The 18143-nt window shown below is 42.4% G+C and overlaps 1 protein-coding gene across 2 annotated transcripts in view; it reads right to left on the bottom strand.

The window, feature by feature from the left end:
* The window catches only part of INPP5A (inositol polyphosphate-5-phosphatase A), a 179792-nt gene that overhangs the window by 111602 nt on the left and 50047 nt on the right, over positions 1-18143 (bottom strand). For both annotated transcript variants that reach the window (XM_026851240.1, XM_026851239.1), the window contains exon 4: positions 1788-1851. In XM_026851240.1, coding sequence (XP_026707041.1) covers positions 1788-1851 — 64 coding nt within the window. The remainder of the gene's footprint in view (positions 1-1787; positions 1852-18143) is intronic.

The following is an 18143-nucleotide window of genomic DNA, read 5'->3' as shown; positions in this document are numbered from 1 at the left end:
CTGGGAGACTGATTCTGCTCTACATTAAGAGTGCAGCGGGTGACTTACAACACCGATTCAGCGTAGCACCTGCTTTCTTTGGATTTTTATTAAGAGTTTTTTCTTTCCAAGTGATGACTGGGCCAAACACATCTTTATGTGCATGGTTCACAACCCCATCTGGCTTCACTAAGGTTCTGAGGAGCAAAAGGAAGCAGTGAACATTTAAAGCATCTATTTTCTGGAACAAGTATCTGCTTATTTCTTTGGTATTGATTGTTTTCACCTACACTTCTTCCTTCCATTTTCTCAATTTGTTTTAATTCTTACATTTTCTTTTAAAAGATGTACAGTAGTAAATAAGCTGTCAATCAACAATTAATAAATGCAGAACACTCCTCTTTTCCTAAACCGGTTGTCTTTTCCCTCTGTCAGATGCTGCCAGAGCAGGACACCTCTCGTCTGTGACCAGCAGGAGGGAACTTTAGGCGGAATTCAGAGTGAAGCTGCTGGTTCTCCAGTGCTGGCGCAGGCACGACGAAGTGCGGGCTCAGGAATTAGGTGTGCAGATACAGCTCACTACCACTGACACCTTGCCATCCCCTGGCACAAGGAATGCACAGCTCCGAACACCGGTGGAGCAAGCAGGCTGCTCAGCCCAGGGATGGGGGTGACACCTGGCTGCACGGGCAGTGGCAGTCTCCTCTGATGTTCACACCTGGACACAGGTCATCTGAAAATGCTGTTGTCACTTAGTGCCTGCAAAGCTCTCCTAGCCTAGGAGAACGGCTAGCTACAGCCTCTCATTAGAAGTCCCTACATCACTACTGAGTTTTCCAGTACAGTCTCTCAGAAATAAAATACACTCTAAACTGCCTATGATATTCTAGCTAAAACTTCCCTTCAGCGTTGAACCCAGTGATGACAGGAGGACTTATGTTGGCCAGAACCTGAACTGCTACATACGTAGAACTGCTGTTTAAATATTTCAGGGAAGGAAGACCCTGTACCCCCAATTACATGAGCAGAGAGGATCTGTCTCTACTGAGAACAAAATTAATGAATCTATATAATTAAGACAATTAGTTCACTCCATAGTTACCACCATTTCAACAGTGTCTCAAATTAATGGGATGCTAGATGTAGCATTAATGTGATTCAGCTCAGAAAGCTAAGTGAAGCTCAGAAGATTTTTGTATTTAATGTACAGACAGTTCTCAACCGAAATAACATAAATTTTATATAATCTTTTCTATATACACCTCCGGAAGCATTTAATAATTTTCTATGGTGTCTCTAATATTTAATGTACATAGCCTAGAATTACTTTTAAACTTCTGAGATTTAGCAAGACCTCCAACCTGATGGATCGATGGGGGTTAAAACAATGACACCCTCCTACTGACCTGCGCTGCTCCAAAGTAATTTAAGCCATAAATCTACCTCAGCTGCTTTGCAAAATGACCATCGCTGTTGGACATTTAAGGTCTTGGTCCTATATCTGATCTACACGAAGAACCTTGTGGCCATTCAGAGTCCTGAAATCATCAGGGATCTCTACGGATCCAAAGGTCCATCTGCACGGGAATGATTAATGCACCAGTTTTCAACCTGTGGCTGTCCCACTGACTTCTTCTAAGAGGTCTATAAAAGGTAAGAAAAGTAACGTCTGTCATCAGTGGACCTGCATGCATTATACAGAAGTCTGCACAGCATGGAAGAGCTGCTAGGCACCACTACCAGAAAAGATGACAGAAAGCTGACTTGATGTATAAAGCCACGTGACAACATTTAATTCCTTTGCTTACCTTTAAAATCAAACTGGTAGATGTTTTTCAAAGATTCATGAAGAAAGTAAAAGCTTCCTAGAGCCTGTAAAAAAAAAAAAAAAAAAAAAAATTATAAAACCCCCAAAGTATCATGCTTCCTGATTAAAAAAAAAAAAAGGAAGAAATTAAATCTAATAAATAAAATTACTAATTTTTACATTTTCTCAGATCTATAAACACATTTATTTCCTTTGTTGCTTCTCTGAAGGTTCATTATAAAGAAGATCCTTAACAGCTGACTAAATGTGGTAAGGGCACATTACCAGGTGTACGACTAGAAACACCAAACGGATGGATGCAATAAGTAACACAGATGAATACCTTTCTGAACACTGAACACATCCCCACAACTCTTACAAAAGCCTGGCAATTTCTGCTTCACTTCCAGAGCAAAACAAATGCTTTTGGAGGCTGCAGCAGAGAAGCAAGGGGAGGGCTGGGGGATTCGCCAGCTCCCGAGAGCCAGGCACAGGTTTTCCGTCTTCTGCCCGCGCTGGGCAGAGCAAGCGACTTCCCCGGCTGCCAAGCAGGCGTCACACTGACAGTCTAACAGGAGTGTGGGGAGTACCCGTACGCGCCTTTACAGCGTCCCCTGTTAGTGAGAGTTCTGACAACGATCATAACGACTGAACAGCACAGAATGCCCACCCTGCTAGCCACCGTTGGAGGGCACCGGCTACTCCCAGCTCTGGCACAAAGCCTGCAGAGACAAGGCTTTTCACGATGCACAAACCCAAAGAGAAACAATATCCAGTTACCTAGCAGAGGGGATTACATGTTTGAATTCATTAAGTTTCTTGACACTGGCAGAACTGATGTGTTTCCAAGTATAAGCAGAAGTAGAGTTTAGTGCCCACGGCAATACCTGAAAAATTTTACTATTGAAAATAAAATACTACGTGTTCATAGTGTGATTTAGATAGGACTTGTAACTCCTCTGCTGATTGAGTCCTGAACAACTATTTTCCCTAGAGTTTTTAAAACAGTGTCCTAATCCAACTACAAAATTCTGCTACCATTTTAATGATTAGTCCATGACCGAGTAAAGCACGTAAACACAGATGCAACCTCTATGCATTCGGAAAGCTTATCAACTCCCACCTCAGCAAATTGATTACAAAAGCATGCCAAAGTCCACCTGTAGTCAGCAAAATATTAGTGCCTCTTCCCAAATACCTAAGTCCTTTCCTGGTTTCTGAAGATTTCCAAGGTTTTAATCCTCAGTCCATTACTAAAGACAGCACCTTTGTTCAGGACACCACTGAAGCGTAGCCCTTGGCTGCATGAGCCGAACAGTGCTGACCAGCCCGACCGCAGCGCAGGGCGCGCGCAGCTGTGGGGAGGGGCAGTCAGCCTGCTGCGGATGTGAGGACCCTTTTCTCAGCCACAGAGCTCCCGTAAGATATGAGGAAATCCCCTCCAAACTTCCCATGTCTAATAACGATATATCCCTCAATTTCTGGGTACCCTGTTTAGAGAGGGCCTGGGTCAACTCAGCAGCAACCCGCACTGACGGCACCAAGCAACGCGCCGCAGCCGAGCGGAGCCACCCCTGCTGCAGTCACACTGCCTTCTGCGCGTGAAGTGAAGGAATGGAGATCTGAGGTGCGAGGGGCCATCTAGCCCAGGGGTGGTTCTCAGCCAGGCCACACTCAGCAGCCTGCCTGTGCAGACCCCAGGGAAGGAACACTGCGGGCGTGCAGGCTGGGAGAGCCGGCCAGCCCTCCTCTGCGCCAGCACCTGCCGCTCCCACTGACCCAGCACCTCCAGACCGACCCAGCGCCTCCCAGACTGACCCAGTGCCTCCAGACCGACCCAGCGCCTCCCAGACCCAGGGGTTTTAGCTAGCCTGTTCCCGAGGCACACAGAAAGACAACCCTATTATCATAGCAGGGACTGTTCCTCCTCCACCAGAACATTTTCCAGGGTTTGCAAGTTACAAATTTAGGCCATGCTGATAAACAATTTTCTAACTTGCACCTAAAAACCTCCACAGAAGAGACTTCCACAACCTCCTGATGCAGCTGGACAGAATTTTTCCCTATCCTGAAACTTACAGTTTCCTTAACAGGGATATTCCTCTTTGCCTTCCTGCTCCAGCCTTTTCCCTGTACCCTCAGCCGTGACCCTCCATGGAGCAGAAGGCTGCTAACCCGGGGTGCTCAGGCTGAGACAGTCCCGTCCTGGCTCCATTTACATCATGGAAGCTTTGCCAAGATTTCACCTATACGTACTGTGAGCTCACGGCTCGCTTTTACTTCAAGTCATATAACATACTGTTTTCCTACAGTTAATTAGAGGAAAATTACGTATTAGAAGAGAGTAGAGAAAAATCAAGTGCAAAAGACAAAAGTAGTGTAAACATACCTTATAGCAAAATAAAAAATAATGTGTAAATTTTAAATGGGAACCTGATGAGCCTTTAAATGTATCTGATGCACTCAACAGAAGTTGAGGGGGGGTGAGAGAAAACCCAGCCTGCCACTACATAAACTCTTCTTGAGAAGTTTAAAAGAAGCAACATATTAAACAAAAAAGATGATTTAGTTTCATTTTGTCTTTTACTCCTATAGTGACAGAGACCCTCCTGGCAGAGCAGTGTTTTGGTTCAGTGACTGCTGCATTATTTATGAGATGCTGCACATCCAGAGATTAAACACTTGCTGATTTGTCAAAAGCACAAACATGAGGTCCTGCCCATCTCCTTGACATATTAGTCCATCCAACAGAAAACACTGTCACACATTTAATTGATGAGTACACTTCCCTGCGACCCAGTCAGCTTCCTTTAGGTCTTTGGTTTTCTTTTTTATAACATGGAGAAGGCAAATAAGAAAATGCAGGAGACACTCTTGTAGAGGACTCAAGGTTAACTATCCTGCGGCAAGGACACACTGCCAGAAAAAAAATAATCCTGATACAAGATAAAAACATTGCCACCTGATATTTAATTTCCAACTGAAGAAATTGTCATTAGCAATAGAAAATGCTGTTGTCTCAAGCTAAACTTTCACTATGCTCTGCCTTTGGATTTCAAAATCAGGAGATTATTCTTAAATAGCAGTATGTTTACAGAGGTTTTTTTGTAGAGAAAAGTGCATCTTGTCTCTCAGAGAGCTAAAACTAGGTAAAAGTCTTAAAATCACATGCAAGTACAGGAAAAATTCAATCGTCGTATTTGAAAAAAAATTTTCCTTAACTCACTTACAAAGTCCCCGATTAAAACAAAGAAAGAAAAATACCGTCCCAGCTTTAAATTTTATGGAAAGGCAGCAAATCCTATGTTAAAATTGCCTGCTTCTTCAAATGCACACAGGCACTGCTCAGATGCGTCAACACCATGGAGAAACACGGACGGAAGAAAGTTATTTTCAGAAGTCTCCTTGATAAAATTAAGTTACAATGAGGGTGATCAAGCCCGGGGGCCGGGGATGGGGCTAGAGCACGGGGCTCAGCTGTGGTTCCCTTGCTTCATGCGGACTCGTGGAGGTAGTGACAGTGTCAGGGTTTGTAAATACTGCTCGGAGGAGCAGGAGCCTCGCAATATGGTTCTGTATCACAGAATTTCATCTGCCACAGAAGTATTTTATATTCTTAACATCGATGCACTTTATATACACACAGTTCTTAGCCTACTGAAATCAGTGTGATCAATTATGTAGTAAAGTACTTCTGACTGGAAGGACACTACAGTTGAGCTCTTACCTGCTTATTTATTTAGAGAGCTGACCTTAGATAAAAGCTTACAACCTATTACCTCAAATTTAAATAATTTGAATTTGATATATATATATATATATATATATACACACACACACACACACCCCTTATATTACAAAGAAAAGGAAAGTATGCACAGCTGGATGAGTTCTCAGCTATAAAATCTAGTTAAACACGATAACTCTATTTTACCAGAAGCTATTATTAACTTAATAGAGTGCATTAAAGTCATGTGTCTAGACTTGAGTCATTCTCCCCTCTCCTACTCTTTCTGAATTCTTCCCAGCTGATCCATCTCTTTCTTCAATGCACAGGGCAAAATCTGACATATAAAAAGATAACACTTTGCTATATAATATTGTTCTTTAAGAACTCAGTATAAGGATACAGCTTTATTTCAGCTCCTTATATGGTCTTCAGAAGAAAAAAATAAGCCTCGACAAGCATCTGGAAAATATCATCCCAAGTGCCTCAAGACTGAAAAGCAACTTAAAAGCAACTGAAAATGGGATCCTGGAGTGGGAAATCCTGGACTACATCAGTAATGTGTGGGAAGTTCAGCCCACCTGTAACATCTAAATACTGGATTTATGAGAGCTTTTCTTTTTCCCATGATCCAGGCCAGCAGAACCGTGCAGGCTGGAAGGGAGCTCGGCTCTCCAGCTCAAGCCCTGCCCAAAGCAGGTGGCAGCGGGGCTGCTCCAAGCACTGCCCAGACGATTGAACACCTCCAGGGACACAGACTGCCTCTCCTGCTGAACCCTGTTTCAGTCGTTTGACCACCTTCTTTTCCCCCTTTATTCTCACTGGAATTCCTCTTGTCACAGCTGAGTTCGAAATTGTAAGGCGAACTAAAAATAAATATTTGGAAATAGCAACCTACCCAAATCAGACACAGATAATTTTAAAGACAGGTGAAAACTTCAGTCTAGGTGACAAGATTATGAACTCTGAAGCTTCTCTATGTAATATGTCAATAAGTAAACCCAGAAGACTGAAAACTGTCTGATTTAGATGCCACAATTCTATTAAAAATAGTACTGCCACTTGCACTCAAGCTACAACTGTTATTTCTAAGACACCTGATTTGCTCACTGGTTGATTTCTTACAGTTTTAATCTAATTTTTAAAAACTGATTTTGAAGAATTATGCAGCAAAAGTTTGGTTTGATAGTTCTACATTTGCAGCACTGAGCACCAACTAATTGTGCACAAGGAACTCTGATAGTGATTAAGTAACACGGTAGTTTCAGGAACTGATACTACTACCATTAAGATAGGCTTCGGCTGTGTAATTCTAAACACGCTGTTGAAAAGAAGCAAAACTATAATGGAATGGAAATTACGGCTATCATGATCTTCCGCATTGTTATAGCCTTGATCATGTGTATGTACATAAATGTTAACTTGTAGAAATGACAAGAGTGCAGTTATAATTCACTGCCCTAACACAATGAAATATAAGTAAAATTAATTTTTTTTTCAGGACGTAATGCCTGGGCCCTTTATTGAGGAGATTATGTTAATTCAATTTATTTCTCATGAAGTGACAGTTTAACGATAAAGTTAAATTATATTAATTCAAAGTCTAGAACTTTGTTTTATTTTCTTATTTACAATTTTAATATTTTTTGGAAAAAGAAGTAGTGGCACATACATTAGCAGCAGTACCTACAGTATCTAAGTTATATAATACAGAAACACATTACAAATTGTAAACCACCGCAAACAGTTCAACTTTTAAAAATTTCAAAAGTAAAGAAAGCAGACTTTAAGGACTGTTGAAATGGATTACTTCTGCTGTTAGCACAAATTCTATGCCATCTGTAAGCAGGTGTTTTCACTAAAATGCAGCTCAGAAGCCGTGTTATGTGCTGTATTTTCTCAGTTTCTGCTGCCTCAGTCAGTGACCACAGAACAGTGGATCACCGAATCTGCACATCTTTAAGCCCTCTTTCCGACAGTCTTTCTAGAGTAGAAGCCTGAAAACCGACATGCCCTGCGCGTCACCGTCGCTGACTCTGCTGTACAGTCGGGGAGCACAGATGTCCCACAGCTGCAGCCCCCCCGCGGATGATCTGCCAACTCCAGCTCAAGTGCTCAGAGCAGCCGCCGCCCGAGGTCAGGGCTCGGACACCGCGGACAAGACCCCACCAGCCCCGTGGCGCCCGAAGCGCCCCGGCACCACGGGACACTCACTGTTAGGCCCAGATCAGGAAGTTCTTACTTTGTTAGGCCAACCTGTCAGTCCTTGGGTCTGTAGCTATATCAAAATCACCTTGTGTTCAGTAATACCCGAAGTTCCTAAAAGTTCAGGAAGATCAACACAACCTGTTGACCACGGGTGGTCACAGGGACCACACCTGTCACCCTCCAGACTGAACAGCCCTTCTCCCCTCCTGGCAAAGCCAGGAGGCTGACAAAATAGGAAGGGCTTCATCAGAGTTTGAGTCACCTAGTTATTCCCCTAAGTATATACACAATGCAAGTAATACCCATGGCCGTGAGGAAATACTACACAGTCACTGCTGCTGGCTATATTTAAATTTAGTGACATTTTGCTTCATAGAGAAGTTTAAGCATTGTAAATAGACATTAATATATATATACACCCTAACTAAAACAGCAGAAAGCATCCAAGTGAAAAGTCAAATAGGGCAGTTTTGAGCAACAGTAATTTTTAGCTTGGCCAAGCAGCTTAGAAACGCACAAGACTCTTAAAACTGATTGCCAATCGTTCACCTGCGCACAAAATCCTACAGGTAGACTAGGGAAAATGTCCTTTGTGCACTCCTGGAAACTCTTCCAGTATCACAACCACTAATTGCAGAGTACACAAACACATGCTAGCTTTTGAAAGCTTTTGTAAGAACGGCCCTTACAGAAACGTTCAGGAACTCGGTGAAAAGGCCGGGCGATTATCTCACAGCAAAGCTGTTATTAACCAAATGCCTTTTTGTCAGGACTGGCAGAAATACCTGACCGTTCTTACCACACGTGCACACAGAACTGTACTGCCGGCTGCAGAAACAACAAAGTTTAACTTACAGTCAGCGTGTATTAATGAGAAGAGCTTTGCATCTCCCCCCCCAAATGTATTACAGAGGAAAAACGGTATTTTCTCCCTGTTAGTAGACTAACATTAAACATTCACTGCTTTTAATTAGGTTCCAGAATGATACTCTGTGCAGTATTGGAAATTTCTTTCACTATTCCATGCCAGAAGACTAATCTGGAAAAACTGGTACTGATGGCAAGATAAACAAATTGGTTGTGATGGATCACACATCTGGCATTACTAAAAGCATATTCCTTTCATTACAGAGAAATCTCACCACAAAAGTCTGAAGATTTAAACAGCTATAATTTTTTTTTAACAGCTAGTTGGCATAAATTCTTTTTGAAGTACGTCATTTCCACCGTGGAAATTTAATGCATAAAGGAAATAACTGAATAAAAGTTTAATTACTGTACAGAATAAACATTTACTGCATTACCTCACTAAATGCGATAAAGTTAATATATAAAGATTGCTTTACGGGGCTCACAGCCAGGCCCTACAGCCGGCCCGGGGCACACAGCCTGGGCCCACAGCAGGCCCGGGGCCCGCAGCCAGCCCGGGCAGGGCCCTGCCTGGGGGGAGCGTCCCCCTTGTCTCCCCGGGGCTGCAGCAGGCCCAGGGCACTGCTCGGTAAGGGAGGAAGAGCCTGGCTGTCCCTCCGTCACTGCCGCGCACACGGGGTACGCTGCTGCAGGGAACGGCAACAGCAGAACGGCTCTAAAGTTCCGCTAGGAAACAACTTGCAGGCTGCCCTGGATTTCTGTGGCAGTTTAGAGACACTTTGCAAAAACACCTGCCCTTAGTTTCCCTTAAAAAAGTTAATTTTTATACAACTGGCATCTTCAAAGAAATGAAGAAATAAAGAAAGAAATGAAGAAATAAATAAAGAAATAAAGAAATGAAGAAAGGGCACAACGCAAGGACTGACTGTTCTAATACATCTAAACAGTGACCAAGATACTACAAATAATTAGCAATTTTGAAGTACATGCTTGTCAAATCTGTTCATAGGCTGCTCCATCCAGTATAGCTAAATTAACGCTAAATGTCTATTATTCATTCCAGGTTAAAAAAAAGGCTGGGTACACTAATCAACTCATTATAAAATAATCTATCACTTTTTATTTGCAAATAAATTAGGTGTCCGGCAATTTATCATTTCCTGAATTAGACTTATCAGCTAAAGTACATACAATTAAAATGCTATTGAGCTTCCCCCCAAACAGGCCTCGTCTACCTGACGTGCAGACAGCCGGAGCCCAAACCGGACCATTTCAAACAATTACGCACTATTTTGCAGCTTTGTACCTCAAACATGAGTATCAGCTTAACTTCAACAGGATTTGAATAATTACACCTTTAATAAAGTGTAAAAGTGAGTGGGCTCCAAATACGTGCTGACAAACTCTCTCAGTGTACTGTAACTTGCTCTGTATTAAAAGTACCTGCTTAGTTACAGGCGACACTCTCATTAAAACAAATTGAATTATTCACTTCAGAAAAGTACAACCACCGTCAGGATTGGTGCTGAAGACTCTCGCTCCGTAAAACCAAAAGCAGTGCCACATATCACCGTACAAACATTCCTATGTTGTAAAGAGGCAACTCGCAGTACCACAACCTGCCTGCACTAGGACTGGGGCAGTTTCTCCAGCGACTATTTCCCAACTCAGTCAATGCTGCAGAAGCCTGCAGGTACAGCTAGTGGGGAAAAAAAAGGGTATCCAGCACCAGGTCTCCCCAAATCCTGGTCATTTGTGTACTCTAATTATATTAGACACATACCTGCAAAGATACTTCTGCATTTCTAGATTAATTTCCACATGATGGTTTTGACTTAAAAAGCTCAGATCTGTTTGTAATCCATTTACCTTATGGCCCTGCCAGCCTCTCAGACTGGCTCTCAGCCGTGCTGTTGCAGCTAGGCATTGAAGTGACGCTTCCGACTACTTTGTACCAGATGAATAACCTCACACTTTCCATGTTTCCAGCTTCAGTGAGCTGTCAGAACATACAGTGCGATTTCTAACCATCCTCAACTAATTTCAATGCCACAATCTCTCCCGTTAAATTGCAGTTTAGCAGCACCAGACATACTTTTAATCTGAGCTATGTATAACCATAGCTATGTTTATAATCCATATGCAACCTACACCACACTGACAAGGAATATTTAATACCTCTTTTGATGCTGACATATTTCACAAGAAAATTTAGCATTTTAATTACAAATCAATTCAATTAAAAAAAAAAAAATCATACGGAGGTTCTTTTGCTTAAAACCAAGATTACTGTCAGACCAAGGAGCCAACATGAGTTAAGGGAAGTGTATGTATGCTGAACAGTTAAAAAGAAGGCAACTTATCAATATTCCTGAACTCAAAGTAGAACCTTTACAAAGTCATTCATCACACTGTTATTTAATATTTCTATTACACAAGCACTCTAGAGGCCCCCAATCAGGATAAGAGGCACACATCTTGGCTCCACACCAATACGAAACGGAGGTTGTCTGAATACAGGATTCAGAACTAATTCAGGGCCACACTCTGAATTCTGCCCCTACAACATTTTAGTGGGCCTGACGGCAAGAAGCGCGTGCAATCAAACAGCCAAAACCTCTGCTGAGGACTCCACCAGCGCCTTCACAGTCAGAACAAAGTACCCTGCACTGCTCCCAACCTTCACCCGTTCTTCAGGGTGAGGAGAGAGAGAAATAAAATCTGATTTCCATCTGTAAGCGTACAGATTTCCATCTGTAAGTGTAAGTGTTCTTAAAAGAGATACACAATTAAATGCTAAAATATTTAATGGTTATTTCCGTATTAAACGTCATGAAGAGCCAAAAATATCCCCCAGGCAGTTATACGCTCTTGATAAACAGAGCTCAAAATATTGTACAGCCAGATTTATCCAGTGGATATTGGTAACACTTCACGAACTTCAAGAAACTGAGCTTGAGTCTCAGACTGCAGAAGATAATACAAAAGTGCAGAACGTTGTTTTTCAGGAAGCAAGCTACATTCTACATTCCATTTCACGTTTATTTTTTGTAATCATTTTAGGAGTGTAACCAATAGCAACAAAGAACAAAGTAGCATTTCACCTCTTCCAGAAATGTATTCCTTATCCCTGTACACTTCTGTCCCCCCCGTTACTGCACGAGTGAGGGCAGCACACAAACCACCGAAGGGGTGCTGCTGGGGAAAGGCAGAAGTGACCTCAGCAGGGAGCATGAGACACAGCTGGCGTCAGAAAGGCATTATTGCAGCGGTGGAGCGTGGTGAGGGTGCGTCATCTGGAACCACGTTAACAGCCCTGATCGCCTACGTAAAAGGTTTGAACCGCCTGGGAAAGGGCCATCGGGATTAGAGAAGGTGATCCCGGCAGGCAAGAAGGGACCAAAAGGGGATGACTCTGCATCCCAGCAAAACAAGGGAAAGCTGAAAATGAGGAGCAGCACCGGGGAATGGAAAGAACTATTTAAGCTGAAGAGCAACACTGACACAGGACAAAGCAGATCCAGACTGAGCAGAAATTAATCTAGACTAGTTACAGGTATCCAATAACCATAAAGAGACTGAGAACATGGAATGTCCTGGGAACATCCCCCTGATCTGCGAGGTCAGAAGGGAGCTGACTGTGAGGGCAAAAATCCTGACTAGTTCTGAAGCAAAACCTGACACATGTTTGCGAACCCAGCAAGAAACCCAGGGCAGTGTCTTCCAGTCTTTTTGCTCCTACAAAATCAGTGGTTTCTGCACTACCAGCCAAACCCTGTCATGCTCCTCCTGTCCGTACACGAGTCCTGCACAGGGGAGCTCCGCACAGCGCTCGGGGCCAGGAGGCAGGAAAAGAAACGCTGTGCTGAGCCCAACTGCTCGTGCAGTTGGTGAGGAGAGGTGAGGCGAGGCGAGGCAGCCGACCTGTGCTGCACTTGCACCACCAGCGACCCGTCCCTCCTGCCTGAGCTACACGAGACACGGGTCACCTCTGGCAGTGCGACTGGAACGGGGATGCAACTTGGATGGGAGAGACTGCTGGATGTTTAACATCTTACCATATTTTTCTTCTACTAAAAAAAAAAAAAGAAGTAAAAAACAGCTTCATTTTGTAGGAAACTGGTAAGCTGGATGACTCTTACCACATTTACTTGACTCTAAACAATTTTAATTTTAAAAACTTTAAATCAGTTTAGAATTTCATTTATATATTCTTACATAATACACTCAAGATGGCAAATTCAATTTGATGAGGAGGCATTAATGCCCATTTCATTTAGTATTATACAGGTCATCTCCGAATAGGAAAGTACCATGTGGTAAAAGGTTGTATTTAGCATGTCACAGTCAGTGGTGGTTGTTTTGTATCTCAAAGAACCTTTGTAACTGCCTCAAAATAAGAGATGATTGATTTACAAAGTACCAAATTTCAAATTTCATATTCTAGGACTAAACATCAAATAATTGGACAAAGCTGTCCTCCTGTCTGACCCATCACAATCAAGCCCCTTTCAAGGTTGACTGCCTGCATAAGAAATATGTGCATAATTTCATTTTGTCTCCTGTCCAACATCCAATGTTAGAAGTTAATTAAATTGCTTGTCCATTGTATTCATCCACTTACAAAGTTAATGATATTCTGTTCCTGAATTAAAGAGAATTTTATAAAGCCTGCACTATGGAACCTGGCATGCTGTACACCGAGGAGCTGAACTCTGTCATGGTTCCTGATTGCAGCTCTCCTAATTAGGAAACAAAATGAACGTTTCTGCGTCTGCCAATGCAGAGGACAAGTCATTCCAACAGCGAGGGTAAATGCTTCGTACAATAGCAACTTAATAATATCTCATGTTTGACTATAATAAATTCTGCAGGATTAATAAACCTGTTAAATTTTTAAATTACCATAACAAAGATGAACTGCCGTGTAACAAGACAGCCTTAAAAGAGGGACATGGGTTTGAGGGAGAGAACAGCTTTTTGCAAGGGCATCAACCTTGAGGACACTGAAATCACTGGATTCTTGTTCTTGCATGAGGAGGAGTAGGGAAACATAATGACGTGGCAATCTACTGGAGCCAGGGGAGGAACTAGGATTAATAATTTAAACTATAGTACTCTTGTGCTTTTGGCCCAGCTAAAAAGACCTGGTACCTGTGCAGCAGGCTTCCTGAGAGACTATCGGTTGGGAGCGAAACGCAGCTGCAAATCAAATACCTGTTAAGGGCGAACTTCTACAGCCCAGGAAAGCCGCTCATGCCAGTGCTGAAGCCATCATAGGAGTCAAAGCTAGAACTAAGCACAAAGCCTCCATCCCGTGTGACAAAATAACTACACCGATGAGTAAAAACCATCAGAGGGCCGCCCTGCACAGAAGGCCTGTCATAAGACACGGGTTTCCGTGCTCAGCGTGACCCGTGTCACTGGGGACCAGCGTGCCTGCCGCTGGGGAGGGGGACCTGGGCAGCCCCTCTCCCTGGCCGGGCCACGGGGCAGCCCCACACCAGCGCCCGGAGCTTCAGGCGGGCCTGGGCGCGCGGAGCAGAGCTGGGTCTGTTCCGGGTGTCACCCCATACCCGCGGGGCTCTGCAAGAAGTGGCTCGCACGTCGGCAGGTGTAAGGGAACTGCTCCGCAGCTAGGGCCCGCGTGTTCACCAGCCCCTGCCCCTGCCAACAGCTGCCCTCGCTGCCCAGCCCCTGCCCGCGTTCCTGACGGCGGGGTACGCAACCCGCACCGTGTGCTCCCTCCCGGTGCAGCCATGCTGGAAACTGAAGCCTGGGATGGTAAAACAGCAGCTGCCTGATACATACAAGAGAAATCCCAAGTCTCCACAACACCGCGTGATGGCAGCAGTACCTGGGCGGAGGGGAACGCGCTTGTAACCCTCCTCCTAACATCTCCCTAAACCTGTATTCTCAGGCCTCACTTAACACGCAGAAAAAGTCTGAAATCTCTAAAAACATCACCAAAAAAGTAAGGGTTTCCATGCCTATTTATATCACTAGTTATGTATTGAACAGCAATTGCCCATATTTGAAAAACAGAATCTCTACTGGCTTTTACCAACTTGATACAACATATTTTACCTTAAAAAAATAGAAAAAGTCTCTCACAGCTTTTCTTTGTCTTTTATCCAATATCATTAATACAGAGTTGGGATCAATAATCAGAGGTGTTACCTCACTGACTCTCTGAGCAGATAAACCTGATCCGGTGCAATGACGCTTCACTCTCACACAGTAGGTGCCATTTCAGCAGGAGACAGAGAGGCATATTATAAGCTTTTTCATTGCTATTGATAACAGGGGCCAAACCCACTATTTCCTAACAGGCTTCACTTCATCAAAATGAAGAGCAACAGGATCTACATTATCTTATAAGCCCTTGCACCCCTCACACCAGCTGCTGCACTGATTCCGTAAAGGTATAGCGACATAAACCAAAGCAGCAGCAATAGAATGATTTAAGCATACTCTGCTGAAGCTTATTAAAAATACTGAAAATTGAGTTAGGAAGAATCCCAAAACACCTTTCAGCGTACGCAAACTAAAACCAAAGGATAAATGAAAACACATCCAGCATGTTTGCTTTAGTGAACATAAGAAAATATCAGAATTACTGAAAAGAAAATAATTTTCCTGGAATTACGTACAATAATTCCATGTAAAGTAACAGAATGCCTGCTGCCATTCTGCATGTCTTCATGTACGTTTGGGAGCAATACTTTGTGATAATTCATTTTAAACTATGCTCAGCATTTTCAAGTGGTCTTGATTCCAAAATAAGGCTACATTTATCAATCCAAAAGATATATATTGTCTAATGTAACTTTTGTGAACTGAAACTCATTAAATAGTATTGACAAATCAATAAGGACATAAAGATGTAAAGCTTTTCTTTATGAAATAAACCAAATTATACTCTCCTAATCTAAATACTCAGTCAAGTCACTTGATAATTAAATCATGTGGAAAACCTGCCTCGTTATTAAAATCTCTTCAGAATGTCCATGTAAATTGGAGTATGCACATATATAAGACATATTATTTATATTTCTACTTTTCAGAACTTTTCAATTTCAATTAAAATTCTGCAATTTTTATTGGGAATCACATTACATGCATGATAGATATAAGTTAATTAAAGGACAATCAATTCTAAGAGAAGGCCAACAATGATCCTAAACAGTTTACAAATTACCTATGGTCATTCAACTGGAGCATGCAATGTCTGTGGACAATTACAGAAAAGTTTTAATTGATTTTTAAAATTTCCATAATATGGTACATTTTGTACATTTATAAGCCCTCCGCTTGTACTCAGATTTTAAAAGTAACTGTTGGGACCACGATGCAAACCCCTGGCGTAGTGCGGAGTCTAGGTCTGAAGTTCGGCAAAATGCTGGATTCCTTATGCACCCCAAACTAGCCTTACCTGTATCTCAGATTGTACAAATACCCATTTTATGTGGTATAATGCTTTAAGCTAATCATATTTTTAAAGGAACATGGTCCTGACTAATTAACATTTAAAAAATATTTAGCACACCTACTTGAAGTTTGTTACAGACATGCAGGTTCTACTGCTCTGACAGACAAGAATGATTTTTTCTTTAAATTCTGGCAAGTCATGGATCAAACTGAATTAGTCAAGACAGAATGAGAAACTGTCTCCCTCTGATTCCCTGGTAACACAGTAGAACTCGTTAAAGCTCTTTTGTCTCAACATCCTAATGAGCCTGAATAAGAAGAGGTTTTCTATGACCTATTTCGACTGCTTCCTCCTTGTTTTAAAACTGAGGATCTAACAAGTCTCAGAGAACCAGTCATGAGCAGCAAAGATCAAGCAAGGGCTTGGTCTCCAGCAAAGGTACCTTCTCAGCATGGAAATCCCAAAGACATTATGCTAATACAAGAAATTCCAGCAGTTCTGCTAATCTGGGTAAGACGCTTGCTGATGTTCCGTCCCTAAGTAGGTAATTAATTTTGTGAGGCTACTCCTGTATCAGACAGACGTCAGATAAATAGCCAGAAGAAAGCCAATGCTGGCACACACCGTCTGATCTCCTTGTACTGGTGAGAGCACTGAGAGGAACAAGGCATTAGGATAAATGTGGCTAATGTGCCAGCTCCCTGGGCGTGCCAGCTCGTGATTTATCCTGAAGCAGAAATCCAGCTTCGTGGCAGGAGGAGCTCGGAAGGCTGCCACCCTCCCTGCTGCAAAAGTTCATTTCACAAAGAAAACACCACAGTTTAGGATAAAACTGTTAGAAATATGTTTGCTGTATCTTGCTTGCAACTGTAATTCATAATTTCTATTAATGCTTTACCTTTCACAGGCTCAGATGAACCTTCGGCTATTGAACTGCCACAGAGGAATTCATGGGGTTGTGCTGGAAACAACAATACAGTTAGTTGTGCTCAAAGGCTCACCGTCTTAATTCATGGGTTTTGTCCTACAAAGGCAGCATTTGAATATCCCTGCCCGACTTCTAACAGAAAATTAAAAAAAAAACCAAAAACCAAAATCAAATGTCCCTATAGAGATTAATTCATTTACCAGCCTGTAACCACCGCCTGGCTCAAATCCTATTTTTGACCGTTACCACTGTTTCCTAGCTTGGAGCTAGTGAATGGTAAAGACAATATATTTAAGCATTTCAAGAAGAGCACAGCATCATAAGGCACTTTGTGAGCTTGATCCATTAATAACAAGACGACCACTGCAGAAAGAGAGCTCAGGGCTCTGTAACGTGCTTTTTGATCATATGAAATTTGCTAAAAGGTAGTGTGGGAGATGAGAACGAAAAGCCTCTAGGCTTGCAACTGAGGCCTAACTTTACTAAAATTTTCAATGGAATTAATTGAAGATATGTTGATGCTCAGCATGGCGTCAGTGCTCTTGAATGAAATGGCAGTTAGGGGTGCCACGGCACAGGGAGGGACCCCGAGGGCAGGGGAGGGCACTGACAGCAGGTCAGAACACCAAGGATCTGCTCGGCTGATCCAGAGCTACAGGGAGGCTCAAGAACCACACTGCTGCTGCCATGGCGTAAACTCTATAGTCACATCTGAATTTGAAGGGAAATACATCAAAACCAATTTCCATCACTAAATGGGAATATGCTTTCTTACAGAAAACAACAACGGATGAATTCAAGAGCCTAAAAAAACCCCCATCCAAACAAACAAAAAACCCCCAGCAACAAAAACCCAACTCTTCCAAAGAAGTGGAAAATATCAGCCAACCGTACTGTTAGTCCACCTACAGGTAGAGTTTTTCTTCTTACAGCCTCATACTTGAATTAAAAAGAAGCCACCATTTGAAAAGAATGTTTTAGTAATAGTAGAAGCAAGAAAGAAAACCTCTATGTTGATAGAAGTAATAACTTGAATTTTATTTTAAAACTGAGAAGACAAAAATAGTCTGTATAAATCAAACAAGTTGTCTCTTCATGTCACTTTTATGATGGACATTAATCTTAGTTTCTAGACAGAACTGCTGTCTGATGTAACCACGCTTATTGACTTAATGGGAAGAAATTTATATTA

This window comes from Athene cunicularia (assembly GCF_003259725.1).
Source record: "Athene cunicularia isolate RWA chromosome 6 unlocalized genomic scaffold, athCun1 chr6_part1, whole genome shotgun sequence".
Lineage (NCBI taxonomy): Eukaryota > Metazoa > Chordata > Aves > Strigiformes > Strigidae > Athene > Athene cunicularia.
This window is presented reverse-complemented; position numbering and strand designations above follow the sequence as displayed.